At 40.2% G+C, this 24,721-nt stretch overlaps 1 protein-coding gene across 5 annotated transcripts in view; it reads left to right on the top strand.

Moving 5' to 3' along the window:
* Positions 1-24,721, top strand: part of brsk2a (BR serine/threonine kinase 2a) — a 129,564-nt gene that overhangs the window by 93,172 nt on the left and 11,671 nt on the right. For 3 of the 5 annotated variants that reach the window (XM_049723173.1, XM_049723175.2, XM_049723176.2), the window contains 9 exons: positions 4,686-4,802; positions 8,539-8,572; positions 9,402-9,470; positions 10,654-10,800; positions 16,024-16,055; positions 17,370-17,534; positions 18,954-19,051; positions 20,384-20,534; positions 21,453-21,518. In XM_049723173.1, the coding sequence (XP_049579130.1) occupies positions 4,686-4,802; positions 8,539-8,572; positions 9,402-9,470; positions 10,654-10,800; positions 16,024-16,055; positions 17,370-17,534; positions 18,954-19,051; positions 20,384-20,534; positions 21,453-21,518 (879 nt within the window). The remainder of the gene's footprint in view (positions 1-4,685; positions 4,803-8,538; positions 8,573-9,401; positions 9,471-10,653; positions 10,801-16,023; positions 16,056-17,369; positions 17,535-18,953; positions 19,052-20,383; positions 20,535-21,452; positions 21,519-24,721) is intronic. The other 2 variants (XM_049723174.2, XM_049723177.2) reach the window with 1 other exon arrangement.

Below are 24,721 nucleotides of genomic sequence, written 5' to 3'. Positions count from 1 at the left end.
TCTTCGTTTAACTTCTTTCGCCGATGTCTTTTCAAGCATTGTTCTTTTCTTCTGCAAGTTTATTCATGAATAGTGATTAATGTTTTTCCACTCAAATGAGATGAATGACTTGCACCTTGACATTGTAATTATTTGCATGCAAAGTTATTTTTGCAATAAAATCCTGACTGTTTGTGGCAAAAATGCCGTTGATATTTTGCTAATATCTACAGTATGTTATGACAAATCCTGCATACCTGCATTATTGCTGCGAATAAAATTCAAGGCTGGTGCTTGGCATCTGATTGAAGATGAGCCCACAGCCTTTTTAGAAAGCACAGATCTAACAAAAGAAACCAAAACTCTTTGAGAGGAAAATGAAAGAAGTATTCGGGGAGATGACGCAAATGTGTACTGTAGGCTAAATGGATGCATTTCAGGACACAATGATGTTAAAAGTGTCACTTGAGTATAATAATGGTACCGCCATGGTTTCGGCTTTTAGTGTTTGCTTCAAGCGTTCTGATTATGCGTGAAAAAACAGCTTTATTACCTCCCCCAAAGATGCAAATGTGATGGTAGCGACAAAGACACCAATAAGTCTTTCATTTGAATGAGGAACAAACATTTTGAAAACTGTAAGACAATCAGAAATATGCCAGGAATTTTGATTGAACAAACTCTATGACTACGAGGCCACAAATCAAGATAAATCAGCATGGTGTGTGCATGATTATGTTAGATAGCAAGAACTATGTCTAACAGATCCACTGGGATGTTAACCTTGCTCAGACAGCTTGGAGATACCTCTGGAACTAGTACTACTCACTGAAGAACTCTGTTATTGAATCCTACAGAGTATTACACGAAGCTTTGAAAGCATATTTGTGTAAGGCCTGCTGCATAGGGGAGATTATAGGACAAAGGTGCACTTCTGACACTAATGTCCCATATCTGGAGCCACTTAATCGTATTATCACAAAACCCTCCAAGCAATAATTCTACATCCCTTGTGATGCAATTTGTTCTCCGAAACTTCTACTAAATGATTTCATTTGTGTCTTGCTGCTTGTTTGGATTCACCTCTTGAGGTTACTTTGTTTTGCTTATGTTTATGCCGTGATCACATGCTGATTGAAACAATGTTTGTAGGTCTTCTAAATTTTAATTTAGTGTGCTTGTTTTCCATCTTGAACTAATGGTCAGAGAGTACTTTGAAATTCATGAGCTATTTGATATACTGTTAAACACCCAAAAAGTTAGGCCACCCTTTTGGGCAATAAAACCATCAACTCTATTACAAACTAGAGTCGTAAAACAGACGTTTTATGATAAATAGGAAGAGGGAAAACAAACAAAAATATGTTACTCAAAATCCAGCGCAATTAGATCAGGCTTGGTTGCCCACGGGCCTTTTTAAAACAGGCAGCAGATGGGCAAGCTCATTCAAAAATGAGTGAATAAAAAAATAAAGGAACATTTGGTTGAAATTATGTCCATTCTCTTCATAAAATAATATTTTTATTGTTTTAATTCATTTTATTCGATTTAACTTGCTGGTTGTATTTAATGTACCGTAATTTCCGGACTATAAGCCGCACCGGACTATAAGCCGCACCAGCTAAAATTCAGGGATATTTTAGTTTTTTTCTTACTTAAGCCGCACCGGACTATAAGCCGCACGTGCACATGAGTTTTTTACAAAGAAAGACAGTACACAGAAAGCCGTAAAAATCCAAAAATACGCCGCGCCGCCCTTTAAGCCTCAGGGTTCAAAGTAACCTTCTGAATAAAATGCATTAAAAGTTCACATTCATTACAACTTGTTTTTGGTGAGCAAAATGTCAGAAGAATTGAATTTAAATGCTGATTGATTGGGTTTTAATACAATGCAGATGGTCCAAACAGCGCCACTGCTTTGTGTAATCTCTGAGTCACATGGCAGAGTATGAAAAAGGGTTTAGACGCAGGTCACCTAGCGTGCATTCCTACTAAAGCTCATAATAGTCACAAGCAACACAGCCAGAATAAGCAGCAGCCATAGGAGTGTTTCAAAATAGTATTTTTGTTGTTGTTTTGTTCTTCAAGATACCGCACAACAGTGGTCCACAGCCTTTTTGCCAGTGTATAAAAGTGATCAAGTCATCACAAAAATCACGAAAAAAATCGTATATAAGCCGCACCTGACTATAAGCCGCAGGGCTCAAAATTTTGGAAAAAAGTTGCGGCTTATAGCCCGGAAATTACGGTACTTATAGTTTTAATTCTGTTATTTGGAATAAACCAGTTAACTTTTATTATCATTACAGAAAATAATTAAAACATATGCCGTTTAACTCAAATTATTTGTATTTTGCTTTTGTAAATAACCATCCATCCATCCATCCATCCATTTTCTGAACCGCTTAGTCCCCACGGGGGTCGCGGGCGTGCTGGAGCCTATCCCAGCTGTCATCGGGCAGTAGGCGGGGGACACCCTGAACCGGTTGCCAGCCAATTGCAGGGCACACAGAGACAAACAACCATTCGCACTCGCACTCACACCTAGGGACAATTTGGAGTGATCAATCGGCCTACCAAGCATGTTTTTGGGATGTGGGAGGAAACCGGAGTGCCCGGAGAAAACCCACGCGGGCTCGGGGAGAACATGCAAACTCCGCACAGGGAGGGCCGGAGGTGGAATCGAACCCACACCCTCCTACTTGTGAGGCGGACGTGCTACCCAGTGCGCCACCGAGCCGCCCTTGTAAATAACCAATTTAAGAAAAAAAAAACAGCAAATTGATGTAACAAATTTTACAAGACTCTTGATAATGCAAATGAAACAGTGAAGTGAAGAGTGCAGCAGGCCGGAGTTGGCCCATGGCTCACAATTTGTCTAACGTGTTTTCGATACAGAAGTGATAATATAAGCATTTTGCAATCCAGTGTGGCTTTGACATCACCACACTTCGATTATCTTAATGTGGGAAGCCACAACTACCGTGTGAATACACACACATAAATATTGCTGAGTTAATTTTGAGAGGGACAAGCTACTAAAGCGCTTGATGAGGCAATTTAAACGGAATGCAGTATGAAAGCGACTATTGAGTGCCAGTGTGATGCTAACCCACCTGACAGCTAATCCCTCAGGGTAGGAAACAAGCTGCGCAGCATCTGATGCCAAATTAGGTTAAATGTCTATTGTGATGTTGCAATGTCCAAAGGCAAATGTGTACAGATGCTCTCCCTCTTATATCATTAGTTTCAAGTGGTGAAAGTCTACTTTGCGACATTCTGATAAATTCCAGTAAATCTTCCTCTCATTGCGAAACAAATGTGAAGGTCGGTTGGTGATTTCGGGAAATGGGTCTGCTGTCTGAGTTGGTTAGTTTTTCAAAGAGGCCTAACATAGCTCATAGACACGCATCCACGTGTGTAGAAATGAAACTTCTCTATGCATCAAATTACAAGGATTCTTCATGGCTGCATAATATCTGTATTATGTTGACAGATAAAAGAAAGACAAGATGGCTTGCTGAAAATCTTGACTTTGCTCTTGCGAAGTTTAAAAAAACATGTCTACTCTGGAATTGATAGAGTTCCTAAATTCTGCCCTTTGCAACAATGTCCTAGATGCTCCTAATTAACATTTATTGAGTTTCACCAACACTTCAGTTCAATGAAACAGATTTATGACTGCACTCAATAAATTGAGGGAGCGAGAACTTAGGCCACAGGGAAGTAAAAGCACTCCCTTCATAGACGCAAACGCCTACCACAAAAAATTCAAGGATATGCTTTGCGTGTGTGTTTTTATTCTAGTCCTCCAAACGTAAAACTAATACATTTCTTACATGTAGTCAAATGGTCTTGGATAAGCAACAGATTTGTTCTCATTAAACTTTGTGAAAGATGGTGTACGCTACTATACTTGAGTGCGCTTGCTTTTAGGTCACTATGTTGTCCTGTGTCATCCTCAAGGTCGGTATGACCTAATGGTGATTGAAAGCCTCTTTGCACCAACTGGATGACAACGTTGCTTCTTGGAGGAGCTCTAAATTCTCATCATTATTCTTTAAACAAAAGACTTTCATGTGTATGTTAGTTGCTTTGCAGCCTTTACTTCTACCTCTGCTAATAGGGCCTGGTTAGCTGCCGCTTTACAGTATAAGTCCAATTATATAAATGTACTCTTTCAACAGCTGTCCATTCCAACACAGCAAAGTAATACTCCATTGGCACAGTCAATTTTTTTTCAGGTGGTCTCTTTAAAGAAAGGTAATAGGTACCCCTTGCTGAGTTTAGTGATAATGAATGGCAGCTAATGAACTGCACGTCTGTGTTGGGTTCCCCACTGTGTGCTTTACGCTGCAAGTTTGCTGGTGGCTGTCTGCGAGATGAGAGGAATGGGATTAGTGGAGGAGAGGCAAGGGAAATGGAAGAAGAAAAGGGCGCAGTAGGGGGCTGTCACACCATGTAGCAGTTCAGCGTGGAGGTGGGAGTCTCTGGTTTCTGCATGAAAGTGAAAGGAGGAGAGGTGATGCTGCACGCGGGGGGTCCGCACGCTGAATGGTAAAGGTGCTGAGTTGCAAGAATGAACGTGACCCTCGGGTGTTTGATTGACCAAATTTGTCCCTTCACCTTCACTTAATTTGCTGAACATGTATGAATTGTGTTCATGTCTCATTAACCTCGACATGCTCCTCTCTGTCCTGTTTCAGCCACAGGGATTTGAAGCCGGAGAACCTGTTGCTAGATGAAAAGAATAACATCAGGATAGCAGATTTCGGCATGGCCTCTCTTCAGGTTGGAGACAGTCTTTTGGAAACCAGCTGTGGGTGAGTACTTAAGAAAAGTATTCTCATGCCTGCTTCGAAATGAATATGAAAGGGTGTTGCACAGGCACAAAATAGTAGGCCCAGATGTGCGTAGTTGCCGGTATATTGTGATCGGTGGCGTGTTCTCAGAGCCTCTGTCGTGGTTGGTTGAGCTCTTGAGAATGGACAGACGGTCTGTCTCACAGAGTGTGCCATGGCTGCGGGCAGGGCCAGGGCCATGGCCACACATTACTGTCTCCTCACATCAGTTGCAGGTTTTATGATGCGCTAGTCACGACCATGCTGGGCCCATCAATCCCACAATGACTGCAATGAAGTAGAAAAGTCACTTTCAAAGTGGGAGGAGTGCACACAAGTTTTATTGAACCCCGAAGTGGAATGACGATTGTGCAGGATGCTCCAAAAATAAAAACATAACACAGGCTTACTTTCATGTTTGTTACATAAAGAAGCTGCAATGACATGTCGATAACACAAACACAGACTGGATGTAGTATTTCTTTTTGCTCATTTATGTCCAATTTAAAGCAGTTACTTGCAAGTAACTCCCACTCACTGCAGATGCAGACAACATCCGTCTGTAGTGACCTTTGATCAAATTTGAAATTGAATGACCTCAAGTGCATTTGGCATTACAGTGTACACCAAATATTATGTTTGCAGTACATGTAAACTATAATTGCCTGATGAGGAATAACATTCCCTCAGCGGTGACACCACGTGACACCAAGCATGCAAGCCCGTGGCATCTGTCCCAAACTCAGCCCTAATTCTGCCCAGATTATACCGCCAACTGCTACAAGATACTCTCAAACACACACGACACGAAAACATGCGTAGGGTACTGATAATGTTTGGTTTGTTCATCCTGACCTATGCTTATAAATAATGTCTAAACTGGGGCTGGCTCTCTCCTGATGACAGTGCATATACTGGATATAGTTTGCTTCGAAAAAATATTTGCCTCCTTCTCAAAGTCTTGTTCAAATTTACCTGACGCTGTGAGAAAATTATTTTCCTCCTTGTTAAATCAGGAATTAACTCTGGCTAATCAATCACAGTTTTGAGTTCATTTAACCAACCACAACCAAGCCTGATTTCCTCTTAACCTTGTTCAATTGAGAAACCTCTTACCGGGAAACATAACGTGTCTGGTAAAATGAAGTTGGCAAAAAAAAAAAAAAAAATCAATGTCAAAAAGATGCAGGACGTTCAGGAGATTGATTGACTGATGAGACCAAAGATTTACTTTTTGGACGGGGTGTGTCCTGCTACATCTGGTGTAAATAATAGCTTTTTGGAAAAAGATTAGACCAGTTGTCAACATGCTGCTGCTTTGCTATTTCCAGACCTAAATGACTGGTTGTGATTGAAGGTATCATGAATTCTGCTCTTTACCAGAAAATCCCAAAGGAGAATGATTGGCCCACGGTTTTTGTCCTCAAGCTGAAGCGCACGTTAGTTCTGCAGAAGGACAACAATACAAAACACATTCACACGTGTGTTGATTTACATACCTCAACAATAGCATTTGAAAACCATTTAAACAGTTTGGTTCGACTTTCAGTTTGGTTTGCATGTGTCCTGTCGGTTCATAGGTGCGTGTAACTCTGTCTCATTTATTAATGAGGTGCAATAATATAGCACTCAAGGAAATGAATAAGGCATCTCATTTAACTCTGCCACGACAGATGGTATGTGGTTGTACACATATGTTGTAAGCCTGAATCATTTTTATTTTTTGTCTTAAGATTTTATTATTCTACATTTCAATGGAAGTGTTCAGTATTTTTGAGAATTGAAGAGTAAATGTCCTTGAACTATTTTTCTTCTCATATCATCACCACAAAACATTACTATTCTGATGGTTTCTGGAAAAATTAATCATCCTTAAATATGTTTTATCATGACAGGCCTTCACGCAGGCATTCACATTGCATTGTAGTTCTACGGGGGCTTAATCTCTTTTGACTCATAGATGGTGCAACACATAGATATGCGTCAGAAGCGTGTCCTTTTCCTAGAAAGGGCACAGGACGCTTACAACTTCTTAAAGTCACACTAAGGCAACGGAATTCCCCGCCAAATGGGATCTGATATCTAATCGAAAAGCCACACAGGATTTTCAAAGTGTTCCTTGCAAGGGGGAATGTTGACATGCCACGTCTTTGAACACCATCAGTCCGTCTGCGGATGTTCCATGCATTCTATACCATTTTATTGATTCCCCATTTACCCCTGACTTTCTCATCTCCAAGTGCACATTTTATTTAAACACATTTATCTGGCCTCATGTTGCCATTTAAAAGGCTGCCACAAATGCATTACATTTGCCACTGGTAATGGAAATGACTGTAGATGATACTGACCCCATGTAGATTTGAAGGAATCTCGAAATACATACTTTAATACAAACAGACAGCAGATGAGTAGAAGTAATGACAAGTGCATACATACAGTATATGAATGTGTTCCGGCTGTCTGACTTCGTCAGTGCTTGCTGTTTGGTTGCGTCCAAACATAGATGGAAAATTAAGATTTAGGCTTTCAAAAGCTGCACACATTTGGAAAGAACATCAACTTTGAATTATTGAACTTCACCAGCTACCGAATATTGATTGGTTTTTCTTTCTATAAATGACATGCAAGGTTAAACTCAAATTGCAAGTGCTCTAAAAAACAGTTTTCTACATTTTGTCAGGAGAACATCACTGGTACTGCTTAGGTCTATTAATATTTATGTCTTTAATGAACACGTTTCACGGACATCTTTGAAAGATCATACTATGATTGGCATACTATGATTGGAAATAATTGATTCCACTCGACAAAATGTGTCAGTAATCTTTGGAATATACACTGCATTGGATGCACACAAATAAACATTTAAAATTATCAAATAAAAAAAAAGGTAATGTTCATGTTTAAAAAATAAAATGTTAAGCAGTATGCATTCTGTACGGTTTTGTTTTATTCTTATTATTTATTATTATTTTTCATGAACAAAAAATTAAAACATAACAGTATTATACTGTGCACTTTTGCACATTGCAAAGCAATATTGCCTGATGATTTAAAATAAATTACATTGACACTAATAACTAAAGACAAAGATTGTCAACTATTCTAAATATATATAATGTGAGAGAAAATTTGTGTGGGAAAAGCCTGAAATGTAAAATTATGGCATGTGGAATTTGTGGTAGAAGTGGTACTTGTCTGCATAATGCAGTTGCCATCAGGAAAGCTGTATTTATATAGGCTTACATGTAAACCACCCCGTTGACGTGATGATGGCGGTGTTGTAATGGGCCAATATTTTGACAGCCAGAGGAAAGTGGGGAAGCCAAGCCTGCTATACCTGAGTAAACACACAAACAGGCCAGCTAATGGAAGCCATGTTTATACACACTACTTTCATTATTTCTGTAGAATAAGACTTGAGGAAGCTGAGAAGGCTTTTGCTTTGTCTCTTTGTAAGCTGTTTGATAAAAATAATACTAGTTATTCACCAGCCAAGCGCACATGTACAATCTAATGCTCTAATAAAGAGCTGTAACAAAATGTGGCATTTACAAATTTAACAGTGCACAGTTCACTATTAACTCATCATATTTAACCATGAAAGTAAAACATCTCAAATAAAATAAAATGTCATATAGTTTTCTTTTTCCTCTGACTTTCTGTGACACTAATAACTGTATATTCATTCTTTGTGTTTCTGTCATCCCAACAGCTCTCCACACTACGCATGTCCAGAAGTCATCAGGGTGAGTCAACAAGCTCCTCACTGGGGATCCTATTACCCATTTTCTGCTTCTTACTAAGTTGGACTTATAGTGGATATATATATCATAAGAATTCTTTATACCACCTGATCAAATGCCGGGTTTGTGTGATACTATAAAATGAAATCAAGATAAATCATTTCAAAACTCCATCCACCATTTGTGGCCTAACCTGTAAACCTTTAAGTTTAACCTTTAAGAACTGAAAAAATGCAGTTGCACAAGTGTGCACACTGTACATAACTGTGATGAAGTTGTGTTCAGAAACAACCTATCGGGGGTAAGAGAACCTAAATGCATTATGTAATAATGTAATGTGTATAATTTCTGTATATCGTGCATATTTGTCGACAAAGTTAGAAGGTGGTCTCTGCCCGGATCGTAGAGAACATAATGTAATAATGTACCTCATATTAATAATGTACACTTTATTTTTGCTTGGGATATTACTTTATATCAGAAAATATCACTCAACACTAACATTGCCACAGCGTTTGACAGCAATTCATTGCGAAAAATTCTTGTTCAGCACCAATATTCAGCCTTGAAAATGGCTTGCTCTTTGGTGATGTTAATGGATCAACAACCCGATGCTGGCGAAATACTTGGGTCGATACAGACTTTTAGGAGTTGTGCATCATGCAGTGCAACGGATTGTCATAGTAAAAACGCAGAGCTTCAAATGTGAAGCATCTCTCTCCAAATATTGTTTTGCTGCTTTTTGCTGTATATCTTGTGCTCTTTTACAAGGCTTTTTCCTCAGGCCTCTGTCGTGTTTTACTAACGCTAACGTTAACAATCTCATCCTCAGGGGGAGAAGTATGATGGGAGGAAAGCGGACGTCTGGAGCTGTGGGGTGATTCTTTTTGCCCTGCTGGTGGTGAGTGTCAATTTGTTCTTTGCTAGCTGATGCTGTTTGGTTGCAAAGTGTTGGACGCTATGGTCCAACAGTTCTGGTGCTCTTGAAGTTGACTTCAGTTGGACAAGAAGGGCGTGCGGCTTGAATGCAGTTGCATGAGCCAGAGTTAATGTCATGAGGGTGTGTATCCTCAAGCTATTTTGCCATCCACACCACACGCTGCAGAATCCATTATGATCCCTTTTTGTCCAGCTTGATTATGTATGTGCTTTCCCAGACATGCAGCCCTGCACATTTGTTTCATCAACAGCTGTGCTTTAGTTCCTGCACATTCCTTTTGCATGAATGATCAATACAGGCAAACTGCAAGAGGACAGTTTGAAAGGAATACCATTGCAGACAGAGTGACTCTGGCCGCTGGCGTCGTCTTTGTGTCTTGGCTTTCTTTCTTTCGATCCAGTTGTTCATATGTGTGTCTCACTCCTGCATTGAATTAAGTATATGGAATCAAATATTGTCTTAATAAAGCAAGTTTTGGCCATCACTTGCTCTCATCCTTTTATCTGTTGTGGCTGCGCGTTGCAAGATTGTGTGGATGTATGTGGCACTCACTCTCCTGTCGTTAGAGCCAGCTCAGATGGCTAAGGCAAGCACCCCCTTATTGTGTTACTCTGCCACTCTACATATCTGCCTCACTTTTTCACCCCCATCTCATCAGCCTGCAGAGTTTGCTATTCATCACACAGCCACATCTGTGAGATGTCAGCCGACTCTGATAAATGACCCTGATAATGCTAAATGAACAAGGTAAATGCCGAAGTGGGGTAATTATTAGAAATGCCCTTATTTTTATGTTACTGCTGATTATTTTTCATTTTTGCATCATTGCTGAGAGCAGATTGCTCCCAATAGAGAATTTGAGAGAGAGAGAGAGAGAGAGAGAGAGAGAGAGAGAGAGAGAGAGAGAGAGAGAGAGAGAGAGAGAGAGAGAGAGAGAGAGGGAGAGGGAGAGGGAGAGAGAGAGAGAGAGAGAGAGAGAGAGAATTTGCACAGGATTGGAATTATGTTTTTATTCCTCAGAGCTAACCCTTTCGATGGTGATGTTTTTTTTCTGGTGCCCATTAAATATGCCTATAAAACAAGGGATTATATATTCTTCTGCACATAATTTCTTTCTCTTGCTTTCTTCCCTTTCTATTTTCAGGGAGCACTGCCATTTGATGACGACAACCTGAGGAATCTGCTGGAGAAAGTGAAGTTAGGAGTGTTTCACATGCCCCACTTTATCCCTCCAGACTGTCAAAACCTCCTGCGGGGCATGATAGAAGTGGATGCCTCCAAAAGACTAACGGTCAGTCAAGTGAAGAGGCTGTGCTGCTTGAGCTCCTTTGTTCTTGGCTGCTGTTTATCTGTCAGCCAATGGCATGTTTATATATTTAAAAAATGGCAGGGCACCTCGCAGGAAAACTTAGGAACTTTCTTTTACAACTGATGCACTTCTGAGATACCGTTTTTCATACCAAGGCAATGTTATAAATGCACACGTCTTCTTACACTCTTAACAAATATTTCTTTTAACTGAATCTAGCAGCCGCAATAATTTGGCCTAGCAGAATTTGAAATCTCTTTTGGTCATGTCAGCCGCTTGTCGCTAGGCAGACTTCACTGGGGTCACTCAAAAATGCACAATAGAGCAAATATTAAAGACATTCACATTCATGTTCACACCTAAGGGCATATTATTGCTAAAACAACCCTTTCTAGACAATTTATTGATCTCATCAATTTTACAATCGATTCTGGGGTTATAAAATGCAAAGTATGAAGTAGGCAAATTGTGTCAATAGGTGGATTGCTACCTGTCAAATCTTGGAACAGCCATTTTAATAACATGAGCAAGGGTGCCTAAACATTTGACTGTAAAATGTCACAACTCTCCCTCGTTTCTGTCCTTAGTAAATACATTTGATCTGAAAAACAGCTAAAAGCTTACTGTGTCCATGTGTATTTTGCGGACCGGAAGTGCAGTAATTAGTAGTACATTTGCTGCCCGGTTGTCCGTAATTGTGCATTCAGTAATTTCCTGATATTTGGATGCTTCTGTATTGTTTGGAATAAGCAATTCGACGTCATCATTCTGTCTGTGATCATGCATTAGCTCTCATTTTTGCATTCATGCAACCATGACCAAAACTGCTCATTTTCAGGAGTGCCACAAAAATCATTGAGGGCCATTTAATAGTGTGTGTGTGTGTGATCTGGTTGTAAAATGAGAAACATCAAAGGCTTGACTTCTTTTGTATGCTGTGTGGATATTAGAAGTTTTATTTTGTGTTGTCTTTTCTAGACAAGGACAAGTCGCCTTGAGGACCCTTTAGTTATGTCAGCAAGTCTTCAACAAAGTGCTGCGTGTTGGCTAAGCCACTGAGAGAGAATATGCTACCTGTCCCCCCTCCCACGTCAAATCTCTCGTGCAAGAGAGGTCAAAACAGCTTCAGGGATGTGGTGTGACCTCACGGAAAGTCAAATAGCCCGATTCGATGAAGGGTTCTTGCTCTTCTGTTCTTAGTGCACGATCTATGATGGGTAGCAGTCGGAATGATGATGTTGACTTTCATAGTAGAATCAAACTGACAGAGCGTCAAGAACAAAACTATTGCTGTGCTCCATGCTCAGGTCACACCACTGTAATGCCGAAACAATTCTTAAATGAAAGAATCAATCAGCGGGTGGCCTGGATCCTTTTGCCCCCCCTCATTACAATAGTTTTGCATAAAAAGATATTTTTGTATTGTACTACAGTATATAATTGTTTGTTTTTGTTTGCTCACTCACTCACTCACTCACTCACTCACTCACTCACTCACTCACTCACTCACTCACTCACTCACTCACTCACTCACTCACTCACTCACTCACTCACTCACTCACTCACTCACTCACTCACTCACTCACTCACTCACATCCTTGTTTCTCTCTCTCTCTCTCTCTCTCTCTCTCTCTCTCTCTCTCTCTCTCTCTCTCTCTCTCTCTCTCTCTCTCTTTCTCTTTGTATCTCTCTCGCTGTCTCACTCTCGCTCTCTTACTTTTCTCTCACCGAAAATGATAATACAATATCAGAGAAAGACACAAGTCCTACTTTCCTCACACTAAAAAGCTTATATTATCATATATTAAACTGGAGCTCATATGAGGCTATAATTAACATAGATTAAATTTTTTAAGTGCACAGAAACGTATTTCACGTTTAAATTTTTTCTAACAAAAGTCAGCTGATGTCAAACTACAACTTGTATACAAAAATACATTGACCAATCATTACTGGAGCAAATTGGGCCTTTTCAGTCTGCCTCCGCTTTTTGTCATTAATCTTCCTCTCCAGTAGACCTTAGTGCTTTCGGTCACATTGCATTCACTACTTTCGCCAACAATCCGCGCTTTAGGACGTGCAACACTAAATTGCCCGTATACTTTGGACATTCATGAAATTAGCAATATTCATAGCAAGGGTGCACTGTACAGTAGCTGCAAATGGCCAATATTGTCCTACTGCTGGGAGAACATAGGAATGGTCAGGTGCTCTAATGCTATACTCGCGTTGTGTACCTTGCCTTAAGAGTTTGAGCTAAATGAAAGCTTTCGTGTGTCTAACAGGTGCAGCTGTTCTCCTCTTCCTTTGTCAGACATCAGGCAATCGCTCGCTAATCAACAGTTATGCGAGCGAGTTCATTATATCAAAGAGTAGTTCATCATGTCAGAGCCTCACGGGGCCAGCCAGCTCTGTGGCGAGAATAGAAATACGACTGACTATTCAGTGGTCTTTTTGTTGTGCACTCCAACCACTTATTATTTTTGACCTGTGTGTCTTTTTAAAGACTCATTAACCACTCTTGCCTTTCTGTCTAATTCAGGGCTCATCAAAGTTATTTATATTGATGTGTCAGCAAAGGTTTCCCGCTGCTCAAGTCCACCATCATGTTTCTCACTCAGAACCACTAAATACTCGTTTGATAAAGATAAAGCACAAGCATGGATATGTACATTTGTAAATTAGCTCCTTAAAGTCTTGACTTTGGATTAAAAGTATTTGGCAGGCCTATGGAAATTTTAACTGGTTATTGGAGCAATGCTAGTCTGCCTTCCAAATCCAGCCTAGTCTGACATCTTCCCTTATTCTGTCTGCCCGAATGCATTTGAATGGAATCTTTTTTCTTCATTCTTCTGTGACTTGTGCAGTATGAAACTCAAAGCACATTTCATAATTAATTTCCTATTAGAAAATGGTATTTGTTTGTATTGATTGTATTTATTTAGATAATCAATTCAATAAATTTATTCCATACACAAGCATTAAATGTAGCAAACCACAAGCCACCAACTGGCGCATAGCTCGCTTTACCTACCAAGGCTGCAAAGCACCCACCCGTGTGTTGCCTCGGAACAGCAGCCGAGCAGCTGGTACCTGACTTTGACCCAACTGCACTGAGTAGCGAACATGCTCACATAAATGTCATGTTTAATGTAAGACACCAACAGAATGGACAACTACACACTTGGCACTATGCTTCTTTCATCCCGCCCATGACCACCTCGTGATTCTGGTGCCCACACTAAATTGTGTGGCAAATCTGGCATGTGGTAAAAGTTGGCATGGAACAAGCTGATTGTGATGACACCTTTATTTACTGTGTAGTTTCCAGGGCATGCTGACAACCTCGAAACATGAATATGACATAGCCTGCTCCACTTACTCGGACATTGTTGCAAATTAAAACAAAAAACAAGGCTCAAAGTGTAATACCTAATATATTTCAGAAAATTTATATTAGGCAAATTGACACCAAACCAATTCTGATACAGAACATTTTGACCTACTTAGTGTGGGATCCAGTCACTCATGCCTTTACGTGTACGTGCAGATAATGTTTTTTCCTCAAATTGCTCACAGGCATTTGAAGTTATAATTACACAATATATAAAGTAGCAGAACCCCAGCAATTCATAGACTTGGAGGGTCAAAGTTAGGGAATCATGTTTAAACCATGCCAGATTATTGTAATCCACAATCCTTGTCTCGTAAATGAAAAATGTTCTTGCTTTCCCAAAATAGTTTGTTTTTTGGTGGCATTGGTCATGTTGTTGTTTAGTGCCTTTCTTTGACGTAGTTTATCTTGCCCGTGTTAAAAAGCTTAGTAGTGATCACCCTGTCATTGGTTGCTGATCAGTCCAGTGTTGCCACTCACCTTAAATCAGCTGGGATAGATTTTAGACTCCAACCAAGATAGTAAGTGGTATGGAAAATGGATGGAGGCTTTCTTTTCTGGGAATAACAGATTAACATTACCATTGTACACAGTATGAAATTGTTTTCTTGTTGACTTTGAAAATATCATGATTGAAGAGTAGTTTGTGTAATAGCAGACCTGCACGCACTCTTAAAGGCAGCTGACAATACACCGTGCCAAGTAAACATACAAGGATGCACACTTTGCACGGCCAGTGGTGTAGCACAGTAACATTCCTCCATTAAAAGTGTCTGAAATTGGTCCTGTCACATCCACTGACTGAAGGATGAGAAATTGCACTTCAAACCACGTCTCCTTCAGCCCATATATGTGATATTGCTTCTTAGCCTCAAGCCTTTCAATAAAAGTGGGAAAGGGTAGGTCACGTTTCTTGCTTGTATCCGACTGTCACGGTGTCTGTCAATACGTTAACCAATGTGGTGACCTCTGTGGAAGCAGAGTCGAGCCACCGGTATCTCAGCTCCGCCTTTGTAGCAATATTACATGGAGGCAAAGCAGAGGTTGCGCCTCTGGGATGGTGGAATCATCAAGAAACTGATGGAGGCACACGGTCGAGAGAATGCCTGTGAATGAATGGCAATAATTAGAGCTGCTATGTGTGGTTCCTCAGGAGCAAATGGAAATCCCAGCAGATACATTGATCCAGTGGCCAGCACGGTCATTTGGGCAGACATCTGCTTTTGTTGCCTTCTAACTGGCACTTTCTCTCTGGCTCTGGACGTCGGACTGAATAAAAGACCTCATTGATAGTATTGGCGTGGAAGCATATTAAAATTGTGATGAGAAAGAATGTGTGTGAGCTGCAAAGGGAATGAGGACTGGACGATCCCTTGACACCTGCGGGGCTTGTCCAGGTCAGCAGTGTGTATGAAGGAGATAATATTCTGTTTATAGCTCAGAGTTATCATCTTTCTCTCTCTCTCTCTCTCTCTCTCTTCAGCGTGCCAGCCAGCACGTCCTCTCCCTCATTCCCCTTTTGTTTTTCATTCTTCCATTGGCACTATTAATATTTGAGAGCCTCATTTTTGCCTTGCACATTTCAATCATCCTTTATGCGAACCAATCACATTTCTGTTAGTACGCAGAGCTTATTGAGGTCATACAGCATTCACCTCAATTTGATTTTCTTTCACGGTTTACCCAATAGTCACCCTCTTGATTTTGTTTGGATGTGAAGAAAACAAATTCAATTGAAAGGTTACTTTAAAAGAAAGTCATTGCACATTTGATTCTCATTTGCCGTCTGTCTCTTTTTTTCTGCTTTACAGTTAGAAAAGATCCAGAAGCATACATGGTACATGTAAGTATCCTCTCATTTTTACTCCCCACTACTGCACTACTGAGGTTGTTGCCCCGGGAGTAGCAATTATGTGACATAAGGCATGTATAGCAGACTACATTGGAGCAGGCCATGACTCCCCTCTTGGGGTTGTGGGGCTAAGTTGGTGGTGCTTGAAAAAGGATACAGAGAAAATGCAAGCAGCGGGGGAGGAGAAGCAGCTGCTTAGAGTGCAGAAGGGGCAGGTGTTCACTCACTTTAGGTTTTACAACACCTGGTTGGGCCCGCTTGAAACAAATTTGCAGTGTTTGCAGCAGAGTAAGGTGCCATCTCTTTTGTTGATAAAAGAAACACTGCCAGAGTTTTTAATCAAATTGCCTTGCTCTTGTTGGGCAAGCAAAGATGAATTATGGTAGACGGGATGAGCACTATAGAAGACCGAAGGGATAGATGGCTTGTGAGTTATTGTCTCTGTCAGAGAAATTTCATGCAATCACAGAGCGACTCGTGGCGTTATGGCTCAGTGGTAGCGTGTTTGTCTCCCAACTTGAAGGTTGTGGGTTTAATCCTCAAAACACGTCAAAGTGTCCTCGAGCAAGACACTAAACCCCAATTTGCTCCCCAGCCTCGCACTAGTGTATCATCCCAATTTCGTTGTATAGCAGTTGCACAATTGACAATAAAGGCATTCTTTTTCCTCTTTAGTCAAACAACAGAAGAAAATTAGTCCTAAATGCAAATCAACAGAGCACTTAACTCTTTGCACAATCGTGTCCGACGAAACTAACTCTTCACAAGCCAAAAGTGATGCTACTAAATGGTAATGATGGCAAATAAAGCTTCAAGATGAGTCATGAACCCATTGTTGTGTTTACTTAGACCACCACCCTCACTTTAAACATTTTTGGCTCCTATCTAAAGGAGCCCAAAAATACAATAACTGGTTCATGAAGCTTCATTTTGCCATCACTACTAAATGGAGCGCTCATTTGCACAATGGGCACCATTTACATTATGCCTTGCAAACTCATAGCTCAGCTCTCCATAATATTGACTAAGGGGAAAAATATTCACCAGATGATGCAACACGGTGAAAATGCGAAATTCTATTGGGGTCATAGGAAAGCCAAGATGACTTAAAGGCACTTGAATGTCCACATTTGCTTATCCGTGGATTGTGGTATTAATCTCAATCTAACAATTTATGTAGAACTATAACGCTTAGTTTTGTCGAGCAGTCTTAATGTAAAAAGATGACAATGCTCATTTTTGTCACAGTCCAATATTTGACCAAGTTCTAGAGATGCTCCACTTCATCTCATTGTGCCTTTTCAGAGGGGGCAAGAACGAGCCCGAGCCCGAGCAGCCGGTGCCGCGGAAGGTGACCATACGCAGCCTCCCATCTGCAGACGACATCGACCCTGACGTCCTGGACAGCATGCACTCTCTGGGTTGCTTCAGGGACAAGAACAAACTGCTGAAAGACCTCCTCTCGGATGAGTGAGTGCACTTTCAAACGTTAATACAGCAGAAGGGGAACTAAAGGGCAGCAAGAAATTGACAAGGATAGGGTGATGGGATATAATTTTTTTTAAATATATGTATCAACACCAACAGCTAGGATCACTGCTCTTACCACACTTAACACTTCCTTCCTATGCACACACAACATGCGCCATGAATGAGTTTGAAAAGCTTTTTATTAATTCCGCTGACTATAAACAATGTGTCATTGTCAAAATGTTAATTATTTGAATCACCAGTGGTTGAATTATTGCTAATCATATCATTACATAAAAACTGCTTTGCCAGAGTTGAACATCAATGTTTCGTCATGCCACCACATGCAAGCAAATTTCTTAAGTTTTTAAGTGCAATATGAATATGATTGAACCTGTAGATAGATGTGACTTGCCAATGCTCTAAATCCAGGTTGGCTATTTTCACTGCTGCAACAGAGGTCATAATACGATGTCATCGCATCAACCCCATTGTCCTCAGAATAGCTCAGTCTATTTACCTTATTGTCCTCTTTCAGCAAAACAAGTTTGCATCGCTCGTAATAGAAGGTGCTTGCTGAATTCACGTGATAACGGATTGAAGACTTTGTTGCACAGTGTCATGCTTCAATCCATCACTTCATTAGCCTGCATGACGCCGCTTTCATACTATGGGATATGCCTCCCTCTCTTTCTCGTTACACAGGTATACCAAACAGCAGTGAAATGAGGGCGCTGAGAAAACTTCAGTTTTGTCTGGAGTGCACAAATATAATGCTCATTGTTTTTTCGTAATGAAATTTGTCCTCTGATTAAATTAATCAAAATGATTGCTTTAAAAGTCTTGACCCATCAAAAAATACAGACCATGACACAACGAATACAAAAGGAACATTACAATCAACCTTTTCCTAATGTCCACCTTCCGAGGCAAACGCAGTAATAATGCAGGACAAGGGGTAAATGTGCTGTCTGCATTCTTTGCCTCTGCTTCATTTGAGCTGAACGTGCAGGTCCTCTTCTTTTTGCCTCCTGCTGCTCTGCAGTCTGCCTTTATTATAGAAGGCCAAACTCTTACTGCTTTACATTTCAAAAAAACATGGGCCAGAGGCGAAAAAGATATCTGATGTTCCGAATGACAGAAAAAGATACTTAGACAATATTTGTACACTTTCATACACTTGCAAGCCAACTCTGTCCTGTTATATATGTGCACAACATTATATGATGATCTTTTACCAATCAACTTTTATTTTAGAAATCAACACATTTTGACAGGAGAGATAAAAAGATATATGCTATATATACTATATATAAGTACGTATTGTATATATCACAGGGGCTTCAGTTGTATTTTGAATTTAATGTACGGCAACATCTAGTAATATGAAACTGCCTTTTGTATCGACACTTTTATCAGTGACAACCAAGAAAAGATGATCTACTTCCTGTTGTTCGACCGTAAAGAGAGGTACCCCAGTCAAGAGGACCAGAATCTTCCCCCTCGCAATGAAATCGGTGAGACCTGAACAAAAGACAAAAAGTGATGACAAGTAATGCAACTGAGCAGTCAATAAATAATAGCATAGCCAGAGAAAATAATCATTTGTTTCAACAATTTCATTCCATGACAATAAATTTAGGTTACTTTCCATCCGTTACTTGTCATTAGAAGAAGATTATTGCTTCGCCTACAACTTTTGAATTCTCCTGGTGTACAGTCTGACACACTTGTCATCCTCCTTCTGAAGAAATTGGATCGGTTTCCCACAGTGGTGAATTGGCTCAACAATAGATATTGTTTTGTTTATTTATTTCTTACCAGCAGACATGCTCTGGATACACATTGGTGCAAGAGAAAAACTTTTAAATAGGGCAGGTGTTTTTTTCCTTTGGAAAACTTACTGGCACAGATCTCATCAAGAAAAAGAAACTAACACACATCACGTTTCCTGCGCCAATACATGTCACTGTTATTTTGGGGGCTGTAGTCAAATCTTCCTTACAATTTCAATGTCTGTGTCAATCTGAATCCTCTTTTAACTGGTAGTCTGGAATGTGAATGTTGCACCACTAACATATGCACATAGTGTAAACAGCTGTCCATTATATAAGGTATAGTAAATGTATGTCCAGGCACATACACATAATTTGATCATCTGTCTATTACACTTGCAACGTGCTCTCTCGGCAGGTTCAGCAACACTGCTCTGTCCATTCGCTTACAGTACATAGAATATAAAAAACAATGAGCAAACCAATATTTGAATCAGTTTCAAAAGGATTGGTGAGTCCCTCACCTGTGATATTGCTCTGCTTAGTTGTTTTGTTTTTATCCATTCAACAATACCAATACGACAATAACATTTGATTAGTAACCGGGAGAACATTTATTTTGTAATACACTTTAATGCAAAATAAAATTGTATCCAATTATTCAGTGGAATAATCGCCCGAATAATAGATTTTAAAAAATTCCATTGTTAAAGCCCTCATCTCTTCTCATATACGTATATGATATAAATATTTATACATGATATTAATATTATTCTAATTATTACATTGCATGCACAATGGCACATAATGGAAATGTGAGCCCGGGAGAGAAAATGATTTAAAAAAAAAAAATAATAACTGTACATTTGAGCTCATTATGGCAATCGAAGCTCTTTGTTGTAAGATTGTGACATTTTGATGATTACAGCCTCCTTATTGAATGTGGTACAGCGGTCATTACTTCAAGGTCTGGGAGGAAAGCAATACTTGTCACCATTAGGGAGGGTTAATGCAATTAGCACTAAATATCACTTCAACATTGAGAACTACAAGGGCCTCGCGTTTGTCACACAGATCCTCCAAAGAAACGGGTCGACTCTCCCATGTTGAACCGACACGGCAAACGGAGACCAGAGAGGAAGTCCATGGAAGTCCTCAGTGTCACAGACGGAGGCTCACCAGTGCCAGCCAGGCGGGCCATCGATATGACACAGCATGGACAACGGTATGCATTTAACGTGACACAAGATAAATTCAATTTGATTCCATACAATATAATTCAGTTCAATTCAAAAACTTTGTTCTCTAGCAGCACTTAAAATAAATGCAGTCAATAATTAACGCAACAAATCAGTGATCCAGATTATCACTGACCCTTGAGGATTAGAGACAATCCAGAAGGACACTGAGCGCTTTATCGTCACCTCAGAGTACAAACCACCTCCAACTCCTTTCACCTGGCCGCACGTGTGCATGAGGAGGCATGCTTACATCCCTGACCTGACTTTCTCACTCATCTTAATTCGTCTCAACGGGCTGCCATCAACAATTACAAGTTTATTTGTTGTCTGAGTAGTTGTCACGCGTGTGTATTTGGCTGACATCAAAATTGCATTCACCAGGGACATCCAATCAGTACGTTCGCGCTGCAGTCATGTCGCCAGGGATCTTTTTATACCCTATCATCCAGATGACTGATTCTGGTGTGAAGATGTGCGATTGCATGCGTTTCTTTTCTTTTGCACAGCCATGAATCGTATCCAAATGGTGTCACTTACGAGCAAACCATTGCAATTGTATCACTAGAACCGTGCAGTGTGAACCGAGGTGTTAGGATTTGAAAAGGTATCTGAGGTGATGTTTAACGTCGCAGAGGTCTTCATTGTTTCTTTGTTTTTCTTGAAAGAGCTCTGTTCATTTTTATTTTTTTTTGACACGTTTCTTGTCAACACTCTCCTGGTTGCACCTGCCAAATGATATCCTGACAGTCTTTTTGTGTTTGTGACAAAACTCTGATTTGGGTGCATCCTGGTGTGTGTCTCTGTGTTTGTGTTGGGCTAAAGCTCTCTGGGCAGAGCAAGTTTAGCAATCACCTCACCATTAGTTTGACAGTCTGCTCGCTCTGTCTCCTGTCTGTCTGTAGTAAGTCAGTATACAGTAAAAGCTTGGATATTCCCGGCGCCAGGAAAAAATGCAGCAAAGAAGAAAGGTATTCAATCTCTCCCTTCCTTTTTGCTTTTACTCCCTAACCTAAGGTAGATGTCTATGGACGGAGAATGATGCAGAAGTGGGCTCTTTAATAGGTGTATTTATTTGAATGTGTGTGGGTGTGCTGTATTTAATTTATTGATAGAATCTTAAATTAAAGAATAAATTAGGTTCTAACAATTTAGGGCCAAAAAATAGTGAATTTGAAAGTTAAAGTTCATTTTCCTTTTGAAGATGTGCGAGGCAGAGCTTCCGTATCCATCTCCAACCTTTCCCCCTCTTTTGGTATGAACTTAATTAGTCTTTTTTGAATGCATTAATAATCAGTTCCTCCCGTGCTGTGCCCCACTTTCTCTTGAGATGCCGAGGGTTCCTTCTACTTTGGAAAGCGGAGCTTGAGCCATAACCCCACAAGGCAAAGGCGGCTGATTTAAAATCTATTTGCACATCTTATTTCAGCCAGCAATATATCGTCAGACCACACATTTCTGCTCGATGCCAGTGACGTTTTTTGACAGCCCAGAAGATGGACTGTGAGTTAGCGTGATCAGCCTAATGACAGAGTGCTGCTTTACAGGGGAACCGACTTGAATGCAGAGCCAGCTAGTCATATAATATAGCTGCACTATAGAGATTTGTGAACTCATCCCAATGTCAGATCTATCAATAACTCCTCACTCGGGCAGTTTGGCAACAAGTGCACATCAAGAATTCATCCCACACCTCTTTAAACTTCCATCCACAAGACACTTTGGAAGGATTAGAGCCATTCCGGCAGCTCCCACCTTTTAAGATGCCCATCTTTGAATTCTATGTTAAGATTCATCTTCTTGTCTCATCCCCTCTGCTCCACTCCATCATCCCTTCAGGGCATTTAAGTCTTTATTTTAAGGTTTTGCAAGTTTTGGCATTGTCTTCCTCTGCTGTATTTCTTCTGCCTTTACATCAGATATAGTAAAGGAAAACAGTTTACCTTTATGTTGATAAAGGTCGAATTTGTTTTTTTGCACTGGGACACAAGCAAGCCAGAACAAAAAAGCCTCCCCTAAGCTGTTCCCACAAAGTTAAAATGATACATCATCAACATGCCTTGGTAAAAGGACCAATTAAGATTTGCAATGAGCTACGAGCTTTAGTCCAATTCAAATTGTTTAGGGGTAAATAGGAAATGTTTATGTTAACTCTATATTATTCACCCAAAGAAGCTCAACTGCATCTTTCCTCCATCTACTTTAATTTTATTTTCCTTTGTATTTTGCTTAATATAAATGTCAACAGTGGGCTCCTCACTAGATTTTTATATCCCCAGTCTGTCTCACTCACTCACTCACTCACTCACTCACTCACTCACTCACTCACTCACTCACTCACTCACTCACTCACTCACTCACTCACTCACTCACTCACTCACTCACTCACTCACTCACTCACTCACTCACTCACTCACTCACTCACTCACTCACTCACTCACTCACTCACTCACTCACGCCTTTTTATTCCATGAACTCAGCCAACCTCAGCAGATTGATAATACGTAGACGGAGCATTCAAGGTATACTGGACAGAATGACTAGTATTGGCAGGATGAATTTACATCAGGGTGAAACACAGGGGAGAGTGTTCATTTAAAATCTTCCCAGCATGCAAGGAGAAATGAAAGCTGGTTAATGATATGGAAATGAAACATGAAAAAGTGCAATAGTGAGTCATAGCTTTTTTTTTTTTTTTCACTGACCGGCTCCCATCGCTTGATGGGATTTAAATGAGTTAGGTCAGTGGAGCAATTTTAAGTCTTAACTTTGATGCTAATCATGGACTCTAAGTGTTTAAGGTGCTCAAAGAAAGAATCCTTATGACAGATCTTGTCGGGGAAAGCTGCAGGGGTCTTATTGCATCTTCAAACTTGAGGAGCTGAGCTATGGATATTAATTTAGTGCTTCTTCAGGGAGTATGGCTCGCCCCGGGAAAGGAAACGACTTTAAATAGTGCGCTGATTGATATGGCTATCTACTTCACAGAGAGGAGACACTTCTGAAATAGAGTCAAAAGAAGAGGAACGTTCAGTCTGCTTGTGTTCTGGCTTTGGTGTGGTTACTCTTGGCACCATAAGTTGTATCAGTTTCATTTTATTTCAGTCTATTCAGTTCTCAGATTTGTCTGTATTATTTCATCCCACACAATCTCTCATTGGAACCTGCTGAGTGTTTTGGATGGAGCTCAAACAAAGCCTGCGGTCACACACTCCGGGACATAGGCCTTTGTTGTAAACTATTGTTGGGAATAGGAAGAGCAGTGCATTGGTGGGTTTGATGAAAGAGTGAGTTTACTTAAATCGGCGTGGGCCTTCTGAAGTGTCTTTCTTTCTTCAAAAACTAAGCCATTCATTCTTCAGCAGTCCATTACTGTATTGGGTGACCACATTAATTGGCACTGCAAAACAGGAAGTTTTTTCTCAATATAAAATTGGAGCCCATGAATGAATGGGAGGTTTTGAATTTGATCAATATGGCCTTGGAAAAGGTAGATTTACTTAGTGAAAGCTTAATCCTGTAGAACTTCCTATATGTAATCAGATTTAAATTTGAACTCTGATTGAAACTATTTTTTTTTAATATAGTTCGCCTTAAATGTGTTTTCTAAGCAAATTTCTTAGAAACACCAGACTTGCTTACATGTAAATATTCCAATGTATGATTACAGAATAATTTACTTTTGTGTGCTTGTGGTTACACTAAACAGCCAACAACAGTTAGTCATTGTCATTTTGTAGCAAGGGTGCCTTACTGTGCAGCAGCATTGCCATCTGTATTATTAGCTCTATAGACCTACTGGTCCAACACTAACAGATGCAGAGTATGTCCAACAATATGCTCGTAATAGGCCGAGGAGACCGAGTGTATCTGTGTTGTCATGAGGTGCAATTGGCAATGTGAGCATGTCTCCGTGAACTGCGGGCTCTCAATTCAACTGTCTGGTCAGCTGCTCTCTCAAACAAGTCTTAGCTCATTTGTTCTCACCCACCATTATGGTGGGCAATCACCACAGAGATATTTATAAAAATAACTCGAGTGCTATCTTTCCGCTGTCGCAGTTACTCTTTTTTATTTTAATGTCTAAGGAGGAAGATACTATTTCTTCACACACATGATTTAAAAGCTTCCCGAGTTGACATAAACCCCAACTCACACTTTTTTATGGCAGTGT

This window comes from Syngnathus scovelli, chromosome 6, assembly GCF_024217435.2.
Source record: "Syngnathus scovelli strain Florida chromosome 6, RoL_Ssco_1.2, whole genome shotgun sequence".
Classification (NCBI taxonomy): Eukaryota; Metazoa; Chordata; class Actinopteri; order Syngnathiformes; family Syngnathidae; genus Syngnathus; species Syngnathus scovelli.
Note: the sequence above shows the minus strand (reverse complement) of the source record. Positions and strands in the feature narration are given on the sequence as shown.